The sequence below is a fragment of the Crocodylus siamensis genome, chromosome 2 (genome assembly GCF_052110815.1).
Source record: "Crocodylus siamensis isolate JL-2025a chromosome 2, ASM5211081v1, whole genome shotgun sequence".
NCBI lineage: Eukaryota > Metazoa > Chordata > Crocodylia > Crocodylidae > Crocodylus > Crocodylus siamensis.
The window spans coordinates 73,744,863-73,768,596 of NC_143396.1; the positions used below are offsets into that span (position 1 = coordinate 73,744,863).

The 23,734-nt window shown below is 40.5% G+C and overlaps 1 protein-coding gene across 1 annotated transcript in view; it reads left to right on the top strand.

Annotated features, from left to right (window-relative positions):
* The window catches only part of VEGFC (vascular endothelial growth factor C), a 122,178-nt gene extending 99,111 nt beyond the window's left edge, over nt 1–23,067 (top strand). Inside the window, exons 4-7 of the mRNA XM_090036150.1 lie at nt 3,801–3,952; nt 17,605–17,714; nt 18,025–18,355; nt 22,559–23,067. Coding sequence (XP_089892276.1) covers nt 3,801–3,952; nt 17,605–17,714; nt 18,025–18,355; nt 22,559–22,676 — 711 coding nt within the window. The 3' untranslated portion in view covers nt 22,677–23,067. The remainder of the gene's footprint in view (nt 1–3,800; nt 3,953–17,604; nt 17,715–18,024; nt 18,356–22,558) is intronic.
* Nucleotides 23,068–23,734: the final 667 nt, after the last annotated feature.

A 23,734-nucleotide genomic window follows, 5' to 3' on the forward strand; every position in this document is an offset into this window, starting at 1 on the left:
AAATAGGATGGAAGCAGCCTTTGGGAAATATTTGAAGCACAGGAGCATTCCTCATGTGACCTAGAACTGAAAGAATAGTCCTATGCAACCCGCTGTGGCTGCCCAAAGCCTGCTCTAACTTACATCATGTTTTGAATGGATCAGCCAGCTGGCTCAAGAATACAGGAGGTACAAAAGTAGCTTGAAGTCACTTTTTGCCCTGACCCCAAACAGGTTCTGCATGAATCACAGCTTGGCTGGAGTAGAAAATTGTGCTCATAGTTCTCAGATATTCAGTTTCGCCGGTTCTACCTATGTAGTTTTTCATGTAGGGCTTGAGGGGGATTCATGCTGTTATATGAGAACAGGGTAAACAGAAAAACATAACTTGGACCCTGATATAAAATGAAGACAGTGACCTCTGCTTTACTTCTAAAGTTTACATATGCACATTTAACTTTGCTATAAGAGCACTAGTTCTTGAAACAAGAAACTCTTTTCAAATCTGTAGACCTTAGTCTAGGCAAATTTTTAAATGGGTCTTAACTTGACCTGTTTTATGTGCATGACTTCTGTGTACAAGTGACAGAACTAACACACAGACAATATTCATAAGGGTCTGTTTTTCCAAAATACAAAGCGCTCTCTTAGATGGCACTGTGTGTATACAGATAAAAAACCACTTTTGAAAATCTCATTCTTTATGCCTGTTAATCTAAATTCAGGAAAATTGCAATGAAAATCAAACAGGAAAAAGAAAAACTACACCTCTGCTTCCTGTATTTGATTGCTGTTTTCTCATGCTTTTTTTGGATGTGATATACTGGTAAGAATGCATTTAGTCATGAATTTGACAGTACTGCTATAATAGGTCAGGATAAGAAAGGGGTCAGTACTAGATGGTAAGCCAAAGAAGATTATAAGTGAAATACAGTGATAAGAAATCTCTTTCTAGGGGTCTGTATTCAGCTTAGTAAAGACCCAGGAGGACTGTCTGGTGATAACTGTTTGAGAGAGGCAGACAGTTTAGATCTTTAAATCAGAAGTGGTATTGTCCTTTAACATGACCTATCTTGTAATCCATGTGCAAACCCAAACTTTCATACTTCTTTTTTGCAACCAGGACAAAAGTTTAAAAGTTAATACTATCTGGCTAGGAGTTCTCATTGAATTGGCAGACTGGCTAGTGTCATTCCTTCTGTGGCAGCTTCCTAGATAGATGACTATTTCATTAGGACTTGGAAGGTCAGAAAAGTTCCTGTCTGATTTCTGTTTGCTTTCTTCAGAAGTTCTCTTGACAAAACAATATTTATTTATTTCCCCTGGGCTGGAGAATAAAATACTCTGTTAACAGAAAAGGACTTGTCTGTTAAATGAGATGGTAATTCAACTTCTGTGCCCATTCAATCCTTGATGTCTGATGAGACCTGTCAGTAAAAGATCAATTATTTTTTAAAAGATATTGGCATCTAAATATGGTTAAAATACATTTTAATCTATAGTAATATTTTACAAATTTTTAAAGAAAAAGTTCACAAACATCACTTTTAAGTGTCTGAAATACAAAAGTTGCAGGACTTAATATGGAAGAAAAATTGAACATTAAGGGCGCTTATGCTCCAGGAGGGGGGAGGGGGTGTGTGCTTTAATTAAGGGGTTCCAAAAGCCAGTCTAATTAAAGTACCTGAAGCGTCTTGTGGATCAGTGTCCCCCTGCTGAAAAATGGCGGCAGGGGCACTTAAGGAACTAAAGCTCATTGACTAAAGCTCGTTGAACACGGGAACACTGATGCAGGAGATGCTGGAGTCTGCTGAAGCACAGTAATTGCCACACTCCAGCAGACTGTCAAGTCTGCCTCAACACGCTGTAATTATAGTATGTCAGAGCAGCCTCCTGCACGTGTAGTATAGGTGCTCAAAAGTTTAAGCTGACTTTACTGCATTTGGCTTTTATGTGAGAAATGCAGAAAGTAAAAGAACATAAGTAACAAGTAAATTAGATTCTTTAAACTTCCCAGAATTTTAATAATTAAAAGATTTCCTATAGGTAATGACATTTATTTATTAAATGGTAGAATTCAGAATAATGAATTGATAAGAAAAGTAAATTTTCAATTAATGTTAAGAAAACAGTGTGTTTTTATATGCACCTTAGACTTTTTTCTAAAGTGATGCCAGTAAAGATGATTGGTGCATAGGTTCATTCACCACAGTATTAGTCCAGTTGCAGTGATTTGCTACTCCACTGTCCATACAGTCTTCACCATGGACAACAACCCAGTGAAGTTACAACGGTATGAAAATATAAAAGTAGTGGAATCACACCCATGTAGTTATGTGGGAACAGAATCTTGGGAACAATTTGCTAACTTGTCCATCCTCTTCAGGATGTTTGCACTTGTATAATGTACTCAGACTGGCAGGATTGGATATCAGTAGTCATATAGACTTCCCTGGGGACTGCACAAGAATAGCTGTGATCGTAGGTAAATACTTGGGAGCTTAAGCCCTCATTGCTGTAGATACACTCCTTTTGCTACCTGACTCAGTCCACATATGGCTACAGAAGCTGTATTCCTACCCCTAGACTGCAGTGTAAATATGTCTTATGCATGGGGTTTTGAAACATTAAAAGAAATGAGGATTTTTACTATGTTTTGTATCACTTTTAAGCTAAAGTACAATATGATCAAATGTAAAGAACTTGGGGTTTTCAAGTGTACTGTAGCTGATAGTTTAATTCATTATGTTAACAACCTCACCAGTTGATAGCATAGATGTTAAAACAGGTGGAGGGAGGGAGCGGCAGATTTTTAAAGGTATTTAGGTGCCTAAGAATGTAGCTAAGCTCCTATTTCTGTAAGACTCACTTAAACACCTGTGGGGAAGTTAGGCGCATGGCTGCTTTTAAAAATCCCTATTAAGTGCCTATATTTAGGCACCTAAAACCCTTCATAATCTGACCTTTGAATGCTTGTACTGTCTTTTCAGGAAACTGCTGTGACCTGGATCTTATACCAGAATCTAATCGTCAAGATGACTTCTCATTCTTTCATTGTAAATGCGGGGGGAATGCCATGGATTAAAAATTGGAACGATTTAATTCCCCCACCCCTTGCCCTGCCAGTTAACATTTAGTCATCTCAACTTGGCTCTATCCATCTAGTATCGTTTTAAAAAAAAGTTTTCAGTAGAGTGCTTGTCTTAGTGGGGGGGGGAAATGTTTTGGTTAACTGGGCCCTCAATCATATTATAATTACAATCTAATATTATAAACAAAATAAATGTTTAATAAAGCATATGTGCTTTTGTTAAAGGGTTACCAAACAATGAATATAAAATAGGGCTTAGGACAAAAATAATATTATGCTGCAATAAATTTGCTCACTTTACACAGAAATTTTTTAACCTAAATTGAATTTATCTTTTTTTGCACACAACTCTCTAATTGCACAACCAATGTGCCATGTTGTAATAGTCCTACTTATTAAACAGTTCTTGAAATATGATCTTTTGATTACTATAATACCTACCAAATATTAATATTTGGATTAAAAATAGTCAGTAAATCTGGAAGTCATTTTCCCTTGAACAGTGTGAAACAGGGAAAAACATTATGTTTCATGGCAAGCCAAATGACCTAATAACTAATACTCATCAAGTACATAATGTCAGTTTATTAAGAGTAATTAGTATCGTACTGGATAACAGTAGACAACAAGAATCTGGTTTAATTTCATTTGTACCCTCACGTTTAAATATACACGTATTGATTTATAAGTAGTTCTTCTCTCTCTCTCTTTCTCTCTTCCCTTTTTGTAGTTGTTTGAGATTACAGTGCCGCTGTCTCATGGTCCTAAGCCTGTAACAGTCAGTTTTGCCAATCATACATCCTGCCGATGTATGTCTAAGCTGGATGTTTACAGACAAGTTCACTCAATCATTAGACGCTCCTTGCCAGCAACACAACCACAGTAAGTATAAGACTTGTGTCTTCATTTTGCATTACCATAGTCTGTAAAAATAGCTTAACATTTGTTTTGGTAATGTTTACAATGCAGCACAGTGAATTACTACTACTACTGATATGTAAAAACAACTCAAGGCAATAAAACAATCAAAACAATATGCTGGGTTTCTCTAAATCTTTTTTTACATGGAAGAAGCGTAGCTAGTATTGTTAGGGAAGAATTAGTGGGTAAATGGGAAGTATGGTTATAAAAAAGTTACAGGGGCTTTTGCCTTTCATTTCCAAAGGAGGAAGACCACAACTTAGTGCTATGCTGAAATTTAAGGTTTAAATAAAACCATCACATATGACTAAATTGTGAAGTACCACACAGTTTGGGGTGTAAATGAGGATACTCTCAATTATATTTCTTAAGTATCCAGATTGTAGCTGTATTGGTCTAGAGGAAAAAGCATTCAAAACTCATAGTAGAGATGATATCTTTTATTAGACTAACAAGATTTCTGAAAAAAGTTTTTTTTAATTACAAGCTTTCACGCATAAACACCCTTCATCGGGCATGAAATTTCATTTCTACCCAGGAGAACTTTTACAATACTTTCTCCGATGCCTAATGAAGGATGTTTGTGCCCAAAGGCTTTCAATTAAAGAAAGTTTTTTTGCAAAAATCTTGTTTATCTAATAAAAGATATCATCTCTAGTATGAGTCCTGATTATATTTCTTATGCATTTTACTTGCTTCCTTTTCAGGCAAACTGTAACAGAGTTTGCCTGAGGATAGATTGAGCATAGCCATTAGAATTTAGCTAAAAACATGTCTTCTACCTGGAAACTATGAAACCAATCTGCTCAGTTCAGTAGGTGAGAAGATATTCTAGAAATAAAAATAGTAATAGATTCAAAGCATTTCAGGCCAGAAGGAACCATTAGATTACCTGCTTTGATCAGTTCTATATCTATATCTATATATGGCTGTAGATATATTGAATAAGTATGTGTTCTATATATATGGTATACCCTATGAGGAAAAGAATGAAATATAAAAGGATCGTGGGGGATGGCTCCATTTTCACATTTTAGAACTGAAAACAAATATAAACTGAAGAAAAAAACAGCTAATGTGATCGAGGTAATTAGTGAAACCAGTACTGAAGATTTTACTGATGAAAGCGATACTGAACTATTATATCCAGTTCTCAAGACACGTTTTTAAAAAGCAGTTGAAAGAGGGGAGAGGGTGCAAAAAAGAACAATTAAAATGAATCAGTAGCTGGAAAAAATGTTATCCAGAGATGTAAAGAGCACCTTTATATCCAGCTCACCACTCTCCAAATGGCTAGGAGCCACACCAGTGTCCCATTTCCCGCCCCCCCCCCCCAAACACACACACACTTTTCCCCCTTCCATTGCATTGTGTACCCAGCCTGTCTTCACTGCACCACACACCCAGGTACCCTGACTCACCCTTAGGTCCTCGGCCACAAGTTCCCCTGCAGCACCACGCCACTCAGGCACCCTGGGCTCCAGCTGTAGTGCACTAAACCACCCAGCCCTGGACGTGGTATGGGCAAGAAGGGGAAACTGGAGAGCGGGAAGCCTGGGTTCCCTGGCTGTTGCTACTGCAGCCACAGCAATGCAGGGAGCAGTGGCCAAGTAGGAGCCTGGGGGCCACAATATAAGTCTTTGCAGGTCACATGTAGCCCACAGGCCACCTGTTGGACAGTCCTCATTTATCTTATCATAGAGAAGATTGAGAGGTGACTTGATTAAAGTGTAAAAGCAGCATCATGGAAGAATAGAAAATAGAGGGGACTAAAGTACTCTTTACTTTTAGCAGTGAAAAGCATCACCAGAAGCAGTATCCAGAAGTTGAACCCAGAAAAGTTTATTTAGAAATTAAATTTTTACAAGTGAAGGTCATTAGCAAATGGTACAACTTACCTGTAAAAAATTATGAATTCTAAGTCTCTTGACATCTTCTGATTAAGGCTGCATCCTTTCCTGGATGAAATACTACAGCCAAACAAGCATTACACTTTAGTTAAAAATCCAAATGATTCTGCTCAAAACAGTTGATAACAATTCAAAATGTAGTATCCTACAATATGAATATAATATGACAAAATAATGCAGTGGTCCCTTCTGTCCTGAAACTGTGAATCTGTTCATATTTTCATTTCTAGAATCTAAAGGAACTAATTCTTTAAGAGTCTATATTTTCAATACGTACAAGGAGCTTTTGAAAACACTTATTTGGATGTTTAAATGCTTTAAAATCCTTTAATATATACAAATGTAAGGTGTAAAACACAGATTCTTCTATTCCTTGCATCAGTTGTGTAAAGCTGTAAATCCAGTAACTTACTGGGAGTAATGAAGTGGTGAATCAGGCTACAGGAGTTCAGGGCATTGCCTGTAATGTATTAGTAACTGATCTGTTAGCTGTTAGTTCACCCTGTTACTTTGCATATTTACACAGGCATCAGCAGTGACATCACAACTAGTGGTTTATCATATTTCTATAGGTTTTCTGTGGGGGAGCGTTTCTCTCTCTCTCTCTCTCTCTCTCTCTCAACATTGTCTGAAAAGGAAAGGACTGAAACTGAGAAACAAAAATACAGGTGTAAAGAGACATTGGCCTATTCTGTACTTGAACAACTAATACATACATCTTCAGTTTTCTATATAAGGCCTTGGGGCCCATGGAGCTTTATTTATAATGTATAAATTTACAATATTTATAAATAATTCATTATTTTAATGCCTATACCTGCCTTGTGCGGCCCCACCGCTGTCTCCCCAGGAACCTCCTCCTGAGGTTCTGGCTTCACTCCACCTCTCATTTTTTCTTTTACTCATTCCCCAGCCATGGCCCCACTAAATCCCAGAACCTCCTGGTCAGCCTCCTCTTGACTCTGACCAAACTCACCATCTTTCAGACTAGGAAGGAAGCTCTCGCTAGAGGAAACTCAGGTTACTGTAGGGTCATTTTCCTGTCACTCCTCCATACATATCTCCAGGCAGACTTTCACTGGACTCGTTTGAGGAGCAATGAAGTGCTGAGCAGTATTCTCTGCTCAGCTTCCCTTCTTGGGACACTCATTATTTGATCCACGCTGCCATCCCTGTTTCTCATTTGTTGTCCCTGGTACTCTGTTATCCAGTGGCCTCCCTAACTGACAGGCTTATAGTATTGTTCTCTTAGTGGGCCTAGGTCCACTGTTCTCCATTTACATAACAAGTCTCTGTTTGCTAGTGGCAGAATTTTTAAATAAAGGGCATGTGAACAGGGTATATCTAGAGCAGAGGTGCACCTATGCATCGGTCCACGCTGTATCAGCACCAATAAAAGGAAAATTGACGTTATCTGCAATCACCTTTTTTTGGCTGTTGTGACTGATAATGTCACCAATAAATGTGTACATGTGTGGCCAGGAGTGTAGCCCTGTAGCTTGGAGAGCAGTGTCTGGCTGGTAAGTCTGTGGGGGGCAAGGGGTGTCAGCGGGGCAGATTGAGGCTCCCTCAGTGAGGGAGGGAGTGGGTCTGGGACAGGGGCAAGAGCTGTATTTCGGGGTGTGGAATGGAGCCATGGCTTGTCTGGGGGATGCAGGGAGGACAGGGAAGGGGGGCAGCTCCCGCCCCTGCATGCATCCCCGAGGGAGGAATGGGGACATGCCCCCTGGACTTGTATGGGGAGTGAGGGTGGACTGCTGCTCTGTGCTCAGGGTTGAGGACTGTGCCAGCCTCTTCCTGGTGGGGGGGTTAGGGCTTAGGCTGCGCTCGAGGTGGATGGGGCAAAGCAGGTGGCAGTGGCTCTGGGAGGGGAGCCTACATGGTGGCTGTAGCCCCCCCATAGCCCCTCCTCCCAATGCCACTGCTGCCCACCCCACCTCAAGCATAGCCTGGGCCCAGCCGCCCTGCTGGGAAGAGGCCAGCACAGCCTCCAGCCTCGAGCACACAGCGGCAGCCTGCCCCTGCCCCACAAAGATCAGGGGGCCTCCCCCAAGGGTGCATGCCATGGTGGAAGCAGTCCCCTCTGCACCCTCTCAGATGAGCCAGAGGATACATTCTTGACTGTTCTGTTTAACAGCCATTAATGGATCTGTAAATTAGTCCAGTCTGTTTTTGAACCTGGGTATTTTCTCTGCCTTTACAGCCTCCTGTGGCAAGGAGTTTCACAAGTTAACAATGTGATGAATAAGAAAGTACTTTCTCTTATTAGTTTTAAACTCCTCTTCTGGTAATTTCAGTGAGCACTCCAAATTCTAATATCCTGGGACTTGGTAAAAAGCAGATCCCTATTTACTTTGGGCACACCCTTCATGATTTTATAAACCTCTGTCATATCTCCCCCTCAGCCTTCTCCTCTGCAAATTGAAGAATGCTAGCCCCTTTATTCTTTTGGTATGATAGACTGCTCCATACCCCTGATCATTTTGCTAACCCTTCTCTGTACCTTTTTGAAGTCTATTACATCTTTTGTGAGCTGTGGAGAGCAGAACAGCATACATTATTTAAGATGTGGGTACACCATTAATTTGTATAGCGCAGGAGTCAGCAACACTTTCTGGCAGGGGGCAAGCAGATATTAGGACCTGGCTGCAGCTGCCACTTCTCCTTGTCACTCAGCTGCTGCATGGAACAGCAACAGCCCCCCTCCTATGGAGCTCATGTCACCCAACTGCAGTGTTGCATGGGCAGATGAATGAATGGGCCCCCTGGTGATGAATGCTGCCAAAGGCAGAATTCTGAATACCTGATCCAAAGGTGCCATGGGCTGGATGCAGCCCATAGGCTGTCAGTTACTGGCTTTTGATATAGAGGCTTTATATTTTCCATTTTATTTTTCATTCTTAATGATTTTATTAACTTTTTATTACTTTACTATTCTGTAGACCATTGTTTTTCTACCCCTTTTGTTTCTTGTATCAATTCCAAGCTTTTAATGTATATTTCTAATTAGCAACGTACTCTTCTTTTCCATTTGCATTTTACTGTTTTAGGAGCTTCTTTGGCTCTCCCTCCAAAGGGAAGCTACTATTTCTTTAATCACTGAAGCCTTATTTCTCAATTGTGGTTTTTATGGCATCCAGTAAAACATTCTTAAACAGCTGCCAATTATCAATCACATTTTTCTGCTTGAATTCTTCCTTTTAACTGATTTTTCCTCAAAGTTCATTATAGTTTATATATTTGGTGGTTGTCTTTGTTGTTATTGGCTTTTAAAATGCCAAATATATACTTCTAGTTGGGTTTTCTTCTGCTGGCACACAAGGGGTGCTGAAAGACATGCAGGTCCCTCCTCTAACTGAAGGTGCTTCCCATCAAGCACTATAAGTTAAAACAACCCACCCCCCCACTACAAACAAACAAACGAACATCTGTTGGTTTGGCAGGGAAGGGTAGGAAATCGAGCTCTGCTTTGGAACTGATCCAGAGGAGGAGTCTGCCTGGAGCCTCTCTCCCCAGCCCCACTCTGCTCCCCTTCCCCTCCCCCCTGCTTCAGTGCTGTCTGCAGGAAGGGTATGGAAGGGAGCTGTGGGATGGGGTTTGCCCCAGCTGGTGGGGGAGAGCAGAAGATGGGGAGGGGCCCAATCCACCTGCCTGCCATCCAGTTCAGGCTGGGTAAATGCCAGTCTGCAACTCCCTCCCCCTCCTTTTTCCCCCCCTTCCTTCTTGCAGACAGCACCAGGGGTGGGATGAGACTCACTGGCATCAGTCCAGATCTGATTGCACTAACAAACTGATCCTAGGGAACAGAAGTGCCCTAAGTGCCCCTTCATCTGATCCCTCATAACATGAGGGCTAATTTATCATGCGATCAGCCACTTTAAAAGTGCTCTGTAGCCATGCAAGTGTATCACAATACAGCTGTAGAGCATTTTAAGGGGTCTGATCGTGCAACAAATGTCACTTCTGTCTGCACCAAAGAAGTGTAATCAAACCATAATCATTTGCACCTAAGCAACCACTAAGTTTCAGTTCTATGATCAATCCAGGCTACATTTTAGGCATGTGATATCCTAGATTGAAGTATAAACCCTGAGTAAGCTTTCAAGCCTCCTTACACAGTGCAGATTTTCACGCAGCTGCGTAACATTAGCCAGCACTGTCAACAGAGAGTCTTTAATCCTGCCCCTACCTTGTACCTCCATTTGCTTGGGATCTAGAGCAATAAATCTTCTCCTTAAGGTTAGTACCTAGATGGTTTCTTACAAAGAATTGTATAGAGCTCATTCCACACAGCTGCACCTGAAAAAGGAGGAAGTAGTAGGGAAGGAGGAATCACTGTTTGCTTACGTGTTTAGTACACTTACCCTGGAAGGTGGGAAATCTGGGTTCTGGTCATTGCTCCAGGGACTGTTTTATCCAGTGTCTGTTTCATGTAAAATACATAAACGGTCCTTGCATCAGGAACTAGAATCCGAAATTCCTCCCTCCAACATACATCGTTCGGTTGATATCTGGATAAGGTGTTCCCAAGGACTCACTTAAAGTTCCTGTTTAAGGTGTTCTCTTAATTCCACCTCCAACAGCAGATTACATTACCAGTTTTCTTTCCATAAACTCATGCTTCCCTTATTTGATGTTAACTGGGTGTTGGATTACTTCATGCACAAGATATATAAAAATAAATAAATTTCTATGACTCAAATAAGTTTTAGGGAAATGTATAGAAACACCCCCTTCACCCCACCCCTTAGTTCCTCAGACATGGGTAAGAATTTATATTTAAAATAAAGCACTCTAATGCCAGGTACAAATATTACACTTTTAAGTGATTGGAAGCCAGACTATACCTGTAATGGTATAGAAGTTCAGTACACAAAACTGGTCTATAACCATAACAGAACAGAAGTTTGGTGCACAGACTGACTGATTTAAAAAATGATGGAACATGGTCTAAGATTTGCCCCTCCACCCCGCAAATAGGACAAATATGTGTTTGATTCACTACTGATCTAAACTACGCCACTTACAGAAAACCACATAACATAAAAGAGATTCTGCCTCCTGTTTTTTTTTAATGTCTGTACCTAGCCAAAAGTATTGAGATGCATTTATTCTATTGTATTTTTATATGCACACAAATACATGATGTCATGGTGAGGATCTGCTATAGGCTACCAGACCAGGAGGATGTGGTGGATGGGCTTTTTTCAAACAGCTAATGCAACTTTCCCCCTCGCAGGCACTGGTTCTCACTGGCGACTTCAATCATGCTGACATTGACTGGGAGGCCAATACAGGAGTGCACAGACAGTCTAGGATGGGGTGGGCAAAATGCCACCAGGCCATTTATCTAGCCTGCAGGGCCCTTAAAAATTCTCTGTTATGCTTTAGCATAACATTACCAAAATACATCAGCAGGATCTATGTTTTAGTACTTTAGCAAGTACTAAATGACTGCGCAGTAACAATGTAAAGAGTACCTTCAGCAAGTGCTATGCTGTTGGTGGAGCCTTCTAAAGCAAATGCCACATTTGACAGATCTGTTAGCTCACCTCCAGGTATGAACTACTTTGAGTACATGCACAAGTGAGAATGTGTATGTGAACAGTTTCTCAAAGGAGAACCAGAAGTTAATTAGCAGTAACTGAAGGGTTTTTTTTAGATGTACTGCCCACCTGTATTTTCAAGCCCTGCCTTTCTTGCCATATTCCTCAGTCTGGGACTCTTAAGAGAATCTGTGGTTGAACGGAAACTGAGCAGCCAGGTGTGTGTACATCCTTTTGTCCCCTCAGCATGCTGGGGAGGTAAGATGGATGGAACTCACGCACACTTTATGGGCATTGCTAAGGCAAAATGTCTCTGGTCAAAGGCCGAGGGGCTAAGCAAAGACACTAGTGAGAATTTCTATGCAGACAGTTCATGTCAAAGTACTGCAGTGACTGGTAAATAGTTTCCTTTTTATAAAATTCCAATCACGTGACTCTTTCCCCTCCGGTCTTCAGGCATATCAACTAGGTCAGATTATACTCATAAATGAACAAAAGGAATTAGAATAGTTCAATTTTTAGTTTCCTAGCATTGGTATTTAGGCAATTAAGGAATTTCTACTCTCTGTATCCCTTAATGCCTTCATTAATATTGTTTTCAGGATCTTAATTTTGTGCTAAATAAGAGCTCATTTATTTTTTGTTTTCACCTTTGCCTTTTGGGATTACTGTAGTGCCCTCACATGTGTAATCTGCCCAGTTCACTACTTAGGAGATTTTTATTTCATTTTTAAAGAAGATTTTTGATAGAGGATGCCAGCGGCACATATGAATTTTGATGGAAGCTCTTCTCATGCTGGAGTCTGGAATTGGAAAAAGTATGGAGGTATTTGAAAGAAAAGTGGAAAAAAAAGCGGACCAGCAGAGAAACCAGTGAATCACATAAGTAGCAGGGCTTAACATCTTGATAAATGAATAGACCCTTAGGGAAGGGGCCAGCAATTTACAGCCGTGGAGCTGGATCCAGCCCATGAAGACCTGACCTGGCATGGGGGATTGGTAGCCCAGAGCTACGCTGTACTTCCTATCCCTTCCACAGTGTTCCCTTCCATTCTGGCTTCTGGTGCTCTGTCACATCTGCCTTTACCCTTTGCTGCAGAGGGGACAGGAATGAGCAGGAAGGGTAACTGTAGACAGCTGGAGGAGAGAGGGAGAAGGGGGACTTGCAGTCCACTGCAGGGGACAGTGTCATAAATAGCAGCCTGCACCAGAAAATGGCTGCCAAGACTTGCCCTAGGGTAGTGGGAAATCAAAGACAAGAACATATATTTGCTTCAAGGGTGGCTTACAAACCTGGAGATGCTGGCATCAAGAGTAGAGGAGGAGATGGCACTGTTTGAAAACCTGAGCCCTGGCAGTCTCAAGAGCCAGAAAATGTTGAATTTTAGCAGTATTATGTGGTAGAAAAAGCAAATTTCTTGGATACATAAATGTATTGGGAGAGAGGGCTAAATAGAAAATACTGCTTAGATTTTTTAGGTCTAAATGACAAGTAAGATGTAGTGTTGTTCACCGTGCCATGGACAAGGGATGATCAGCTAAACTGGTTGATTCTGATTTTCATGTTCAGTGGTGTATTTTTGAAGCAGGCATGCTGGTAGAGCTCAGACAGCCATGAAGACCCCTAACTGCTAGGTTTTTCCTCTATCTTTATCTTACTCCTTATCAGCCGGAATATGTTGGAGGATTTCTATAGCTGCATATGGGTCATCATTGATGAAGTCCAAGCAAATCCCTAATTGGTGTAAAATGGTGTCTGAAATTTGAGAAGTGAATGATGGGGGAAACAAAAATCAGGCAGTGGATTAGACCTTAATTGTAAGCGAGAATCCTGTCCTTGATATTTAAAAGTATGTTTCTCTTTGGAACCCTGAGGATCTCTGCTTTTTATGCATGAACTGTGGTCAGATTTCTTCAGCTATATGCTAAATTTTAAAAATATATGTTATGTTGCAAAAAATCTGAGCTATTAAGTTTATATTTAATAGTACCCTTATCACAATTTGGGTTTGGCATAATAAAGCAGAGTGTATTTGAGACAAATTCCCAGGAGCCCACAATACTGAGATATACTGTTAGACTGAGGACTAACAAATATTGTACATAAATTTAACAAAGGAAAAATAAATGATCCTGGTACTAACAGGCAATATACAGGCCTGTTATTAGTATGTAAAGGCTTAGAATAGATTGTGAAAATGGGATATCTTTCTTTGGTGAGAGAACTATTTTTCTAGGTAGACACAGGGAAAATATAGTAATCATATGTAACAAAAATAGTGAAGCATAAAATGAAGGTATAGAATATGGGGATTATAATAAATGAATTCTTAAGTTGTTAAGAGGAGATGTAAAGGGAGATAAAAATGAATTGTGTTGATAGGGGAAGTATTAGTTTGGAGGTTGCTTGTGGAGTTCCTCAAGGTTCAGTCCTGGGGCGCTGAATTCCTATTGCCCTTAGTGACCATGGCACAATAAGTAGAAATAAGTCAAATAATTTGCAGATAAGATAATAGTGACTGGCAGTAGAGGGTCAGAATAATGTATAGGAAGAACTGATGACATTGAGGGCTGAAATGATGGAAGTGGGGTAGACTACAAACTGCAGAGTCATATTTAACAAGATATTCTAGTATGACTTGGAAATGACTGAGGAAGAATTGGGCGTTCTACCCGATCACAGGAAAATTGAGCCACCAGTGTGATGCAGCCATGGAAAAAGTCGCATGTATTCCTTGGATACAGCAGATGAAGAGAGATGAGGAAGAATTAACATTATAGTAGAAGTCCTGGTAAACTGTCATCTGAAATACTGCATGCCAGTCTGGCCACCTGTGTTCAAAGAAAATTAATTCAAAATGGAACGGGTGCAAAGAAAGGCTTCTGGGATAATCATGGAAATGGAAGGCCTGTCCAAATAAGAGAAGCCCCAAAGGAGTTTGCCTTGTTTAGCTGAGCAAATTAAAGCTAGGAGGAAGTATGACTGCAGTTTATATATACTCAAGGGTATAAAGAGCTAGGTAGAAAAAAGAACCATATAAACTATTTGGCCCAGAAAAACAGGGTTTAAACTCACCAGTAATAAATTTAGGGTGTACCATGTATTGTTCCCTTAAGTGTCAGGTGATCCTATAAATCATCTGAATAGCTCATACTTGGCATTTTGGAAGAATGTCCAGGTGAAAATAATTTAATCTCTTGGGATTTCAAGGTTAGTCTTTACCAACATGTATTGTTACATGTATATTGTGTATACAATACATATATGTGTATATATGTATGTGTATATGTATTGTATATACAAATGTATCTTTACCAGCATGTCATTTTCCAGTCTTTGAAGTGGTGGCATTATTCCACATTTTTCTTCAGCCTAAGTCCAATAGATGCATAGCCTCCTCAGGAGTCAAATGAATTTTGAGCATTTCATTAAGTGTGCCTTAGCTACCAGACTCTGGACTATTTAGGGTCCACTCTCCAACCATCATTTGAAGCCATGCTACTTTGTAGAAAAGAATTAAATATTAATTAGGCTAAAGCATAAGAGTCCGCATAACTATACTCCAGGGGTTACAACTGTTGCCTTGAAGCAGGGAGTCCTGGATCATTGTCCATACTTCAAGCACTGTTTATGTATTGTATCCAATGACTGTTTCATGTAAATTCATGTAAAAGGCCTCGGTGGTGGGGGAAGTAGGTGTGGATCCCTTCAGTTAAAGGATAGCATTGTGATTCCTGCAACCTGGGTGAGTATTATATAAAAGGACACTGGCACCCGAATGAAGGAGATGCCTAACTCCAAGAGACGGATGGGACTTAAGACCAACATTATTCTCACTGGGCTTGTCTATACATTTATTAATACTCAGTGCATTTAAGTTAGTTAGTACTTGCTTAATGAAAAACTGGCGCACAGTTTTTTTGTGGTGCTTACTGTGCAATAACCTAATAACATGGCATGGTAACATATTAACATGGTCTTTGCAGCACACTGTTGCACAGTGTTATCAGGCTACTGTGCAGTAAGCATCTCATGTAGATGTGCCCACTGTTTCCTTAGTGTGCCCCCCACTGGACATGCTTTTTTGGATCCCTTTCTGTAGTGCCCATTTCTCCCAGATCTTCCTGAAGAAGAAAGTATTGCATTCAAAAGCTTGTCTAACTCTATCCCAACTATGCAGTCAGTCCAGTAAAAGTTATCACCCAAAGATCCTTGCTTCTTGCATAATCACAGCTACAATATCACTCTAACACTACCAGTTCTCCCAAGCAACTGTATAAGGAACTTGTATCTTTTGGATTTACTTGGGAGCCAAGCATCCAAGGGAATGCCTTATCCTAGGTCACTCTCAATTGTTCACAGAAGCCATCCCTTCCACTGTAATTTTTAGACTGTGGCCTATGCCAGAGCCATACACATTGTGCTTCCTAGTCCGAAAGGTACACATTTATTTAACATAGTAACAAATTGCCCATCAACAATGATGGGCTGGGGGGGCAACAGGGACAGAGCGCTGCACACCACCACCCAATGCCACCACCACCTCCCAGGAGCAGGGGCAGGAGAGAGCTTGCACCGCTAGCCACTGACCCACACTGCCACCACTCTGCATGTGGCTGTGCACCACCCCCTAGCACAGGGCAGTGGATAGCTGCCACATGCCACTACCTCCTCCCCTCACTCCCCTCTGCATCTGGCCCTGCAACATGGCACACCCTCCTTCCCCCCGGCCATCTGTCTTTGTGGAGCACTCTGTTTGATTGTTGTTTCTGTAAGCATTGTGATTGGCTGCTGAGGCAACCAATCAGAGTGCTCCAGGAACATTACAGACAGACAAACAGACACAGACAGATTGACTAAGCCCTTTATATATAGAGAATAATAAATTGACTTGCTATTTAGTGGAAGACAAGAAAACGCATGATGCACAGCCCTGCCATGTGGCAAATCACTCGCATCTAAGATGAAATTATACTTTGAAATTTATTACAGTATGGCAAGGTTATGTGGAAAAAGATTTCATCACCGAACGTGCAGGCGAGTTCACACTAGAAACGTTGCATGGAATACATTCTGTGTCCATTCCATAGCCAAGTTTATCCCAGGGTAGCAGTTTGCTTAATGCCACCTGGCTCCCCTTGCGTCCAATGACCAGGCACTATAATAGTGCCTGTGATGGATAGCTACCCTTGCAGGAGCTGGATATGTGTCAACTCCTTACTATGAAATAATTTTTACTACAGAACAAAATCCAAGGTAAATTACTTTGTGGTAGTTATGTCAATAGTCTGTACCCTAAATCTGTCAGCTACCAGTCTGTCTCTCTATATTTGGACTTAATTTTGGGCAGCAGAGAGAGGAAATGGGGATGCAGAAAGACCCTAACTAGGGAACAGGAACTTGCAAGATTGTTGCTAAAAAACTTCAGTGCCTGGGAGAGTTCACATACATGTCAGGTGGGGGAAGGCTAGGAGGTTCGGCTCCGCATCAGACCCAGAAGTTCAGTAAAGCTTCCAAAATTGGGTGGGACAGCTGACAGAGTTCAAGGTAAGTAGTTATCAGTTTATATGTTCAGGAGGTATCGGTGGTTCTAAGGTAAACCCTAATGAGCAATGGAGTCATACCCTGAGAGAGAGGCATGGCCATGTTTAGGTTTGTGGTTTCAAAGGCTGTTTTGTAAATCTAGCCCCAAGTGAATTCTGAACACATACCAGTAAAAAAAAAAACAAAAAAAACCACAGAGCTAAATTTGCTGAAAACTTTTAATAGTGCTGGTGCTCATTGCTTATACCTTTTCCGTCTTCCGTATTTGTTCTAATGGTTAATACTTTAATGCTTTTAAAAATTCAAACCGTTTAGTCTGGGGTCTTAGCTTCCCTGCCAACAGTTCTCTAATGAAGCAAGGCATGGCATTTTCATTATGAAGTGTCACTGTGAAGTATTGTATGAACACTTAAATTAAATTGGATCTTAAAACCCAGTGTGCATTTGAAAAAGGAAAAAACCCTGCTCAGTGTGAAATATAGTGGTGAGAATGTGAATGAAATCAAAATTTCAAAAGTTCCATTTCTAATGGAGAATGTCTGAGACCCACAAATAAAACTACTTTGTTTTGTGTTTTTGTGGCAAAAATTCAACAGTGTATTTCATTCATAGGTGTCATGTGGCAAACAAGACTTGTCCAAAAAATCATATCTGGAATAATCATGTTTGCAGATGTCTGGCGCAACATGACTTCGGTTTCTCTTCCCACCTTGGAGATGCTGGTAAGCAAGTGTCTTTCAAAGGATTAAATCAACATGTAACACCTGCCTTTACTTAAAAAAAACAGCCCACTGAAACCACGCATACTTACCAGTTTAAATCATTTTATTGTTTTAATTGGCTCTTTATTTTTATAACCTTTTTGTTCTCTAAATCCCTCTAACATAACTGGGATTTTATCCAAGTTTACAACTGTGAATATAAGTCCTCGCTACTTAGCTTACACAAGAAGATATAAACAGGTGTGTTCACATGTGTTGCAGTATGTGGATTCAAGGGTTTTTTTATTTTTTTTATTTGCTCCATTTCTAGACACTTCTGAAGGCTTCCATATCTGTGGACCAAACAAGGAGCTAGATGAAGAAACATGTCAGTGTGTCTGTAAAGGGGGTATTCGGCCTTCAAGCTGTGGATCTCACAAAGTATTGGATAGAACATCATGCCAATGTATGTGTAAAAATAAACTTCTGCCTAGTTCATGTGGGCCCTACAAAGAATTTGATGAAGACAAGTGCCAGTGTGTATGTAAAAGAACCTGCCCTAAACATCAGCCACTAAATCCTGCAAAATGTGTCTGTGAATGTATAGAAACTCCAAACAGATGCTTCTTGAAAGGAAAAAGATTTCATCACCAAACATGCAGGTGAGTCAGATGATTAAAACCTGTAAATTTTAGCCTCATCTGATCGTTATCTTGCACCAGATGAGGGATGAATTCTGCAATAAATCAAGCAAACTCAAATAATTTTGGATCACTTCGTAGTCTTATTCCTTGTAAGCTTTTGTAAATCAGAAACTTCCCTTTGCTCCACTCTTCTTGTCTATAAGTGGAACCAAAAGGGTCAATGACTATTTTCAAAGCCCTGAGAGCCATGTCTCACATTAGTCAGGTCACAATAACTGAACTTAAAACATACTCATTTGTTTCTTGTTTTTACATTTTGGGATTAGTGTAGTGCCTTCTTGAGTAATCTGGCCAGTTGGTCACCTAGAAGATTTCATTTAATTTTTAAAGATATTTTTAACAAAGAATGGGTGGCATATTTGTGAATTTTGGTGGAAGTTTTTCTCATGCTGGAGTATGGGATTGGAAAAAGCAGAAAGACATTTGAAGGTAAAGTGGACTAGCAGAGAAACCAGGGAATAACACAATTAGCAGAGTGAAATCAGGACTTAATGTCTCGATAAACAAAAAACCCCCCAGGGAAGGGGTTGGCAATTTACAGGCCAGGGGCTGAATCCAGCCTATGAAGGTCCATCTGGTATGGGGGATTGGTGGCACAGACCTACACCATGCTGCCCATCCCCTCCACAGTGCTCCCTTCCACTGTGGATCCTGCTGCTCTGTCACATCTGCACTTACCTTGCTGCAGAGGAGACAGAAATAAGTAGCAAGGGCAATTGTAGGCAGCTGAAGCACCAAAACGCACACTAAATGTGATTGTATCATAGCAAAGTTATGACTTCAGAGGAGGAGCATCCCCATAACACATTGAGTAACATATGTTCAGCTGTTGTTGGACTGAAGACAAGTTCAAGATTTTGGTGTTGGGCCTGGCACTGACACTCAGTTGATTGTTGGTCCCAGCACAGCACTGGAGGCAGTTCAAGACTGCCAGCGGCAGAGATGCAGTTCACCCTGTAGATCCAGTGGCAGGTGCAGATGCAGCAGCAGGATTGGCACCCTCTCCTGGGGCCAGGTCCTCATGCCTCTCTCTCCATCTGCCACCAGCAGTGGCCCAGGTCACTGCCTGCCAGGGACAAATGCTTCCAGGCTGGGGCAGTTCTGGGCTCATGGCAAGGAGGGCACAGTCTCTGGGTGCAGGAATGTACAAGCTGTGGTGCCCCATGCTGGGGTCAGTGTCTGGGTTTGGGAACAGCCAACTCCGATGCTGTCCAGAGCAGGCTGAGATCATAGTAAGCATTACCCTGTGACTGCTTGGAACATGGTCTAACTTTCAATACAGCGTGATGATGCTTACTAAAGATACAAGCAGCTTGCTACTGGATTTCAGTGCTGACAGCAAACAAAGGATGAGGCACCAGGAATATTAGGTTATAGTCCAAACATAGAGGGGATGAGGGAAATGTGCTTTAGTGAGCAGATACCTGTTTCGCCCTTAACAGTTTTTTTTCCTGCCTCACCTCTGACTCCCAGCCTGTCTTCCAGCCTCATCATCCAATCTCTAATTCCCCCATCACTTCCTCCCTGACTCTTTGTTCCATTCCCTTTCCCTAACTAATACCTTTTCTCCTGCCTATCTCTTCCCTGCATTTCACACTTCCTCAGATCTGTCACTCCACCACTACCTTGCTCAGAGGTTCCTAGCTGCAGTTTCCAAGCCTAACCAGTCTGTCACATCAGACTGACCCAATCTACCCCTTTCTACATCTCCTGATCTAGCTTATATCACATCCGTAGTCCAGTTAGATGGCTTCCTTCTCCATATTACCTGGATACCAACAGGGAGCAGAGCACAGGAGAAGGTGGCTCCTTGGTGTCTGTTCCAATGCTAAGCAACAGTGCTGGATCCCTAAGGGAAGAAAAAAGGAGGAAGAAACAAAAGAGTGGGAGGGGGGAACAGAATTAAAAAGAGGGAGGAGGGAAACCTGGAAAGCAGGAGCTGCTACGGAGAGACAAGTAAAGCATATGGACCTGTTTTCCTTGGTAAAGAATAGTATATACCTTAGCATAGGTAGCAAAGTTCCTAATAGCACAGTTTTGGTGCTAGGGAAGAAGAATGGCAGCTACAGAGACCTCCAGGGACATCTCTCCTAAACTTGGCTGCCCTATTGTAAAGGCTTGCAGCTGAAGGGTAGGAGACATACTGAGCCACAGGGGGCAGGGGGAAGTGCTCTTGCGTTGGTAATGAAGCATATGCTTTCCCTTAGCTCCTCCTCTTCAATGTGCCAACACCAGGCTCCAGTATAATTGGCCTCAAACTATTTTGATGAAGGCAGTTCTGTGGAACAGATGAAAGCATGCAGGTAGCGGCATCTAGGCTACTTTGCTAAACTGGAGCGTACAGAAAGATGAGGTTTACGTGGGCTTTGAGTTCAAAGTCAGTGCCTCAAGTGGAATAACAGATTCCGAATCCTGTCCTTCACCATCATCACATCTGTAGGTTGTTTTCCTAATCCAGTTCTTCTGCTTAACCTCTTTTGCTGGGACAAGCACTGATGCTGAGGCATACAAGAGTATGTTTTCATTTGTATCAATTGTCAGTATTATTATGGGTAAATATCATCTTTAGCCTTTCCACCATCCTAACATCCTCTCCATCCCTTACTCCACATGCAGCTATGTCTTTATTTATAAAATATGTCGAAGGGGACAAAAGAATTGTCCTGGGCTTTGAGAGATCTCAAAAGTCATTTAATTTATCCCAGAAATCTCTATTTAACAGTAATTCTAAATGAGATGTTGTAACATGACTCTTGATTACATAAAACAGGCTAATTAAATGGCTGTGACAAACTACATTGAACGTTTTAAACAAGATGCAGCTAGTTAGCAGATACCATAGCTCTTGTCTTCCTCATTCTTTACCGATTTCCTCATATCTGTTTTCACTGGTTGAATTAATTGGCTTGAATTAATTGATTGTAATCCAAATCCTCATTTTTGAACACATTGCTGCAGTGCCAACTCAATATCCAAAATAATCATGCAACCTGTTAATCCAGCTGCAGTAACCACAGTCCTAAGAACAGAGCATTTTCTAGGGAAGAGGAATTGAATATGCCTCAGTACAATACATTAGTATCTTAAGCTGAAATACGCAAGCAAGAATTACAGTAATAGAAGATCATTATACCTCTATGTCTCATAAAATAGAGAAAGACATTATTTAATTACAAAGTTAAAATATATTGTGTTGAAACTTGAAACATGTATTTTTCTCTCTTGACTTGCTGCCAGTGTCTGAAAAAGCCACAGACTAGTACTTTGTCTCCATTACACACGAGAAGCTATTTGGCATTGTTATTGTAAGGTTATTTTAGGTCAGTTTGGTTCAAAAAAGAGGGGGAAAGGGAGAGCTACAGATATTTATTGTTTTATGACTTACATCTTTATCATTTTCTGTTTCGTCCCCCCCTTTTTTCCAAGCAAATAATCCACGAGAAGGAGCATATTGTGTAGAGATGGAACCTGTAGTTTAGTAGTTTGCTTGCACTAAAATTCCTTAAATTAATACTGCAATTACTCTTGCCTTTTCTTCCGCTTAAAAATCCTCTGTACACTTACAGCTTGCTCTGAGAATAGCATGTGCAATACGATGTGTACTAGGGACTCCCTCTGAACTCAGAGTGTGTGTAGGTATGCTCATACAGTTCTTAGGGCAGGTTCAGGACTACAGTATAAAACATGCATCTTTATTATTGATGAATATAAATAAAAAAATTAAGTACTCTAGACAGTAATGTCATCTTGCTGGAGAAGGCTGGCGAGCAGGCATCTTCTCGGCATACTAACCTGTTTTGCTTACTACAAAAAAAGTACAGTATTTATCAGGAAAAAGTCCAAATATTTTTTGGATTAGTATGTAAGTACAGCTGGTTAAGTATTTCAGAAACGCTATTTAGAGATATTTGAATGCGACACAGATTCACTTCAGCAGGGCTTAGCACTCCGTTTATTAACTTTTTAAAAAATATGAGTGCAGGCAGAAGTTTGGTTATAAGTGCATTCCCAGAAACTGGGGAGAATGTGGCACATTAAACCCCATCTCTAATAAAATATATCTTTCCAGGGTATACGTGGTTGCAGTATAGGAGCAGTGTAAGTAGACAAGAATCTACATTTTTGTCTGATTACAAGCTGACATCTTTTTCCTTTCCCCAGTTGCTACAGACCACCATGTACAGTTCGAACGAAACGCTGTGACCCTGGATTTTCTTATAGTGAAGAAGTTTGCCGCTGCGTACCCACATATTGGAAAAGACCGCTTACTAATAAGTGAAGGAAGCACTATTTGCTGCTTTGGTGCACTTTTTTCCATTAAAACTGTGCTCACATTTGGAACTAACTGTGTACCAGACACCCTGTGGGCCTTCAGAGACAGGCACATTGTGCTTTTCCCAAGAAATATGGAAAGCAAATGTAGGAAATAACTGGGGCTCATGTTGCGTAAAGAACTCTCTGAGGACTTGTTTTCTGCCAATGACCAAACAGCCTAGGGTTTTCTTCTTGTGATTTTTTTTTTAAAGAGATAATGACTATATAATTTATTTCCACTAAAAGCATTGTGCAGCATTCCTGTTTATAGCAGTAACAATTGTTAAGGCTCACTGTGATCAATATTTTTATATCATGCAAAGTATGTTTAAAATAAAATTTTAAGTTGTATTATACATCGCTGTATGTTCAATCAATTACCTAGTTACCCAGCTGGAACAAACCAACTAGAGTTCATGAATGGTGGCTCTAAAAATAGTTCCTAGGAATTTAGAGCTGAATTTCCAATCCATTAAAAAAAGTTATTCTGTGAAAGAATTAGACAGCTGTAAACTATGGTATCTAGTTAACAGCTAGTCTGAACTCTAAAAGAGTTATTTTACATTATTTTATTGTCCAATATGTTACTGTTTAGATGGCAGCTAGGTATTAAGTAGAAATAGCTTAGTTAATAAAAACCTATTAGGAGTCCTGTACACTGCACAAGAACTAAACTCACTGTGTCAAAGACATCAAGAGCAAATAAGTGACTTAGACAGGGCAACAGGCATGCAAATCATTTTTATGTGGCAACTGTTCCTGAAAGAGTAAAGTAAAATAATGATCTAGTTGAATGATTTTATTTTTTAATGGTATATGGAAATGTAAATTCCAATTATGCTTTTCGTTTAGATTTGAAGATTATGCTCCAAAATTCAGAATGAAATAGTTCAGGATGATCTGTTGATGCTTTACTCTTGTGTCGTAAAACCGATTAACTTGATTTGAAGATCCTGTGCCAGAAACTTTTGGGATAAAATAATGTAGTTTTTTATTCCACTTGCAACAATGAGAAGACTTCCA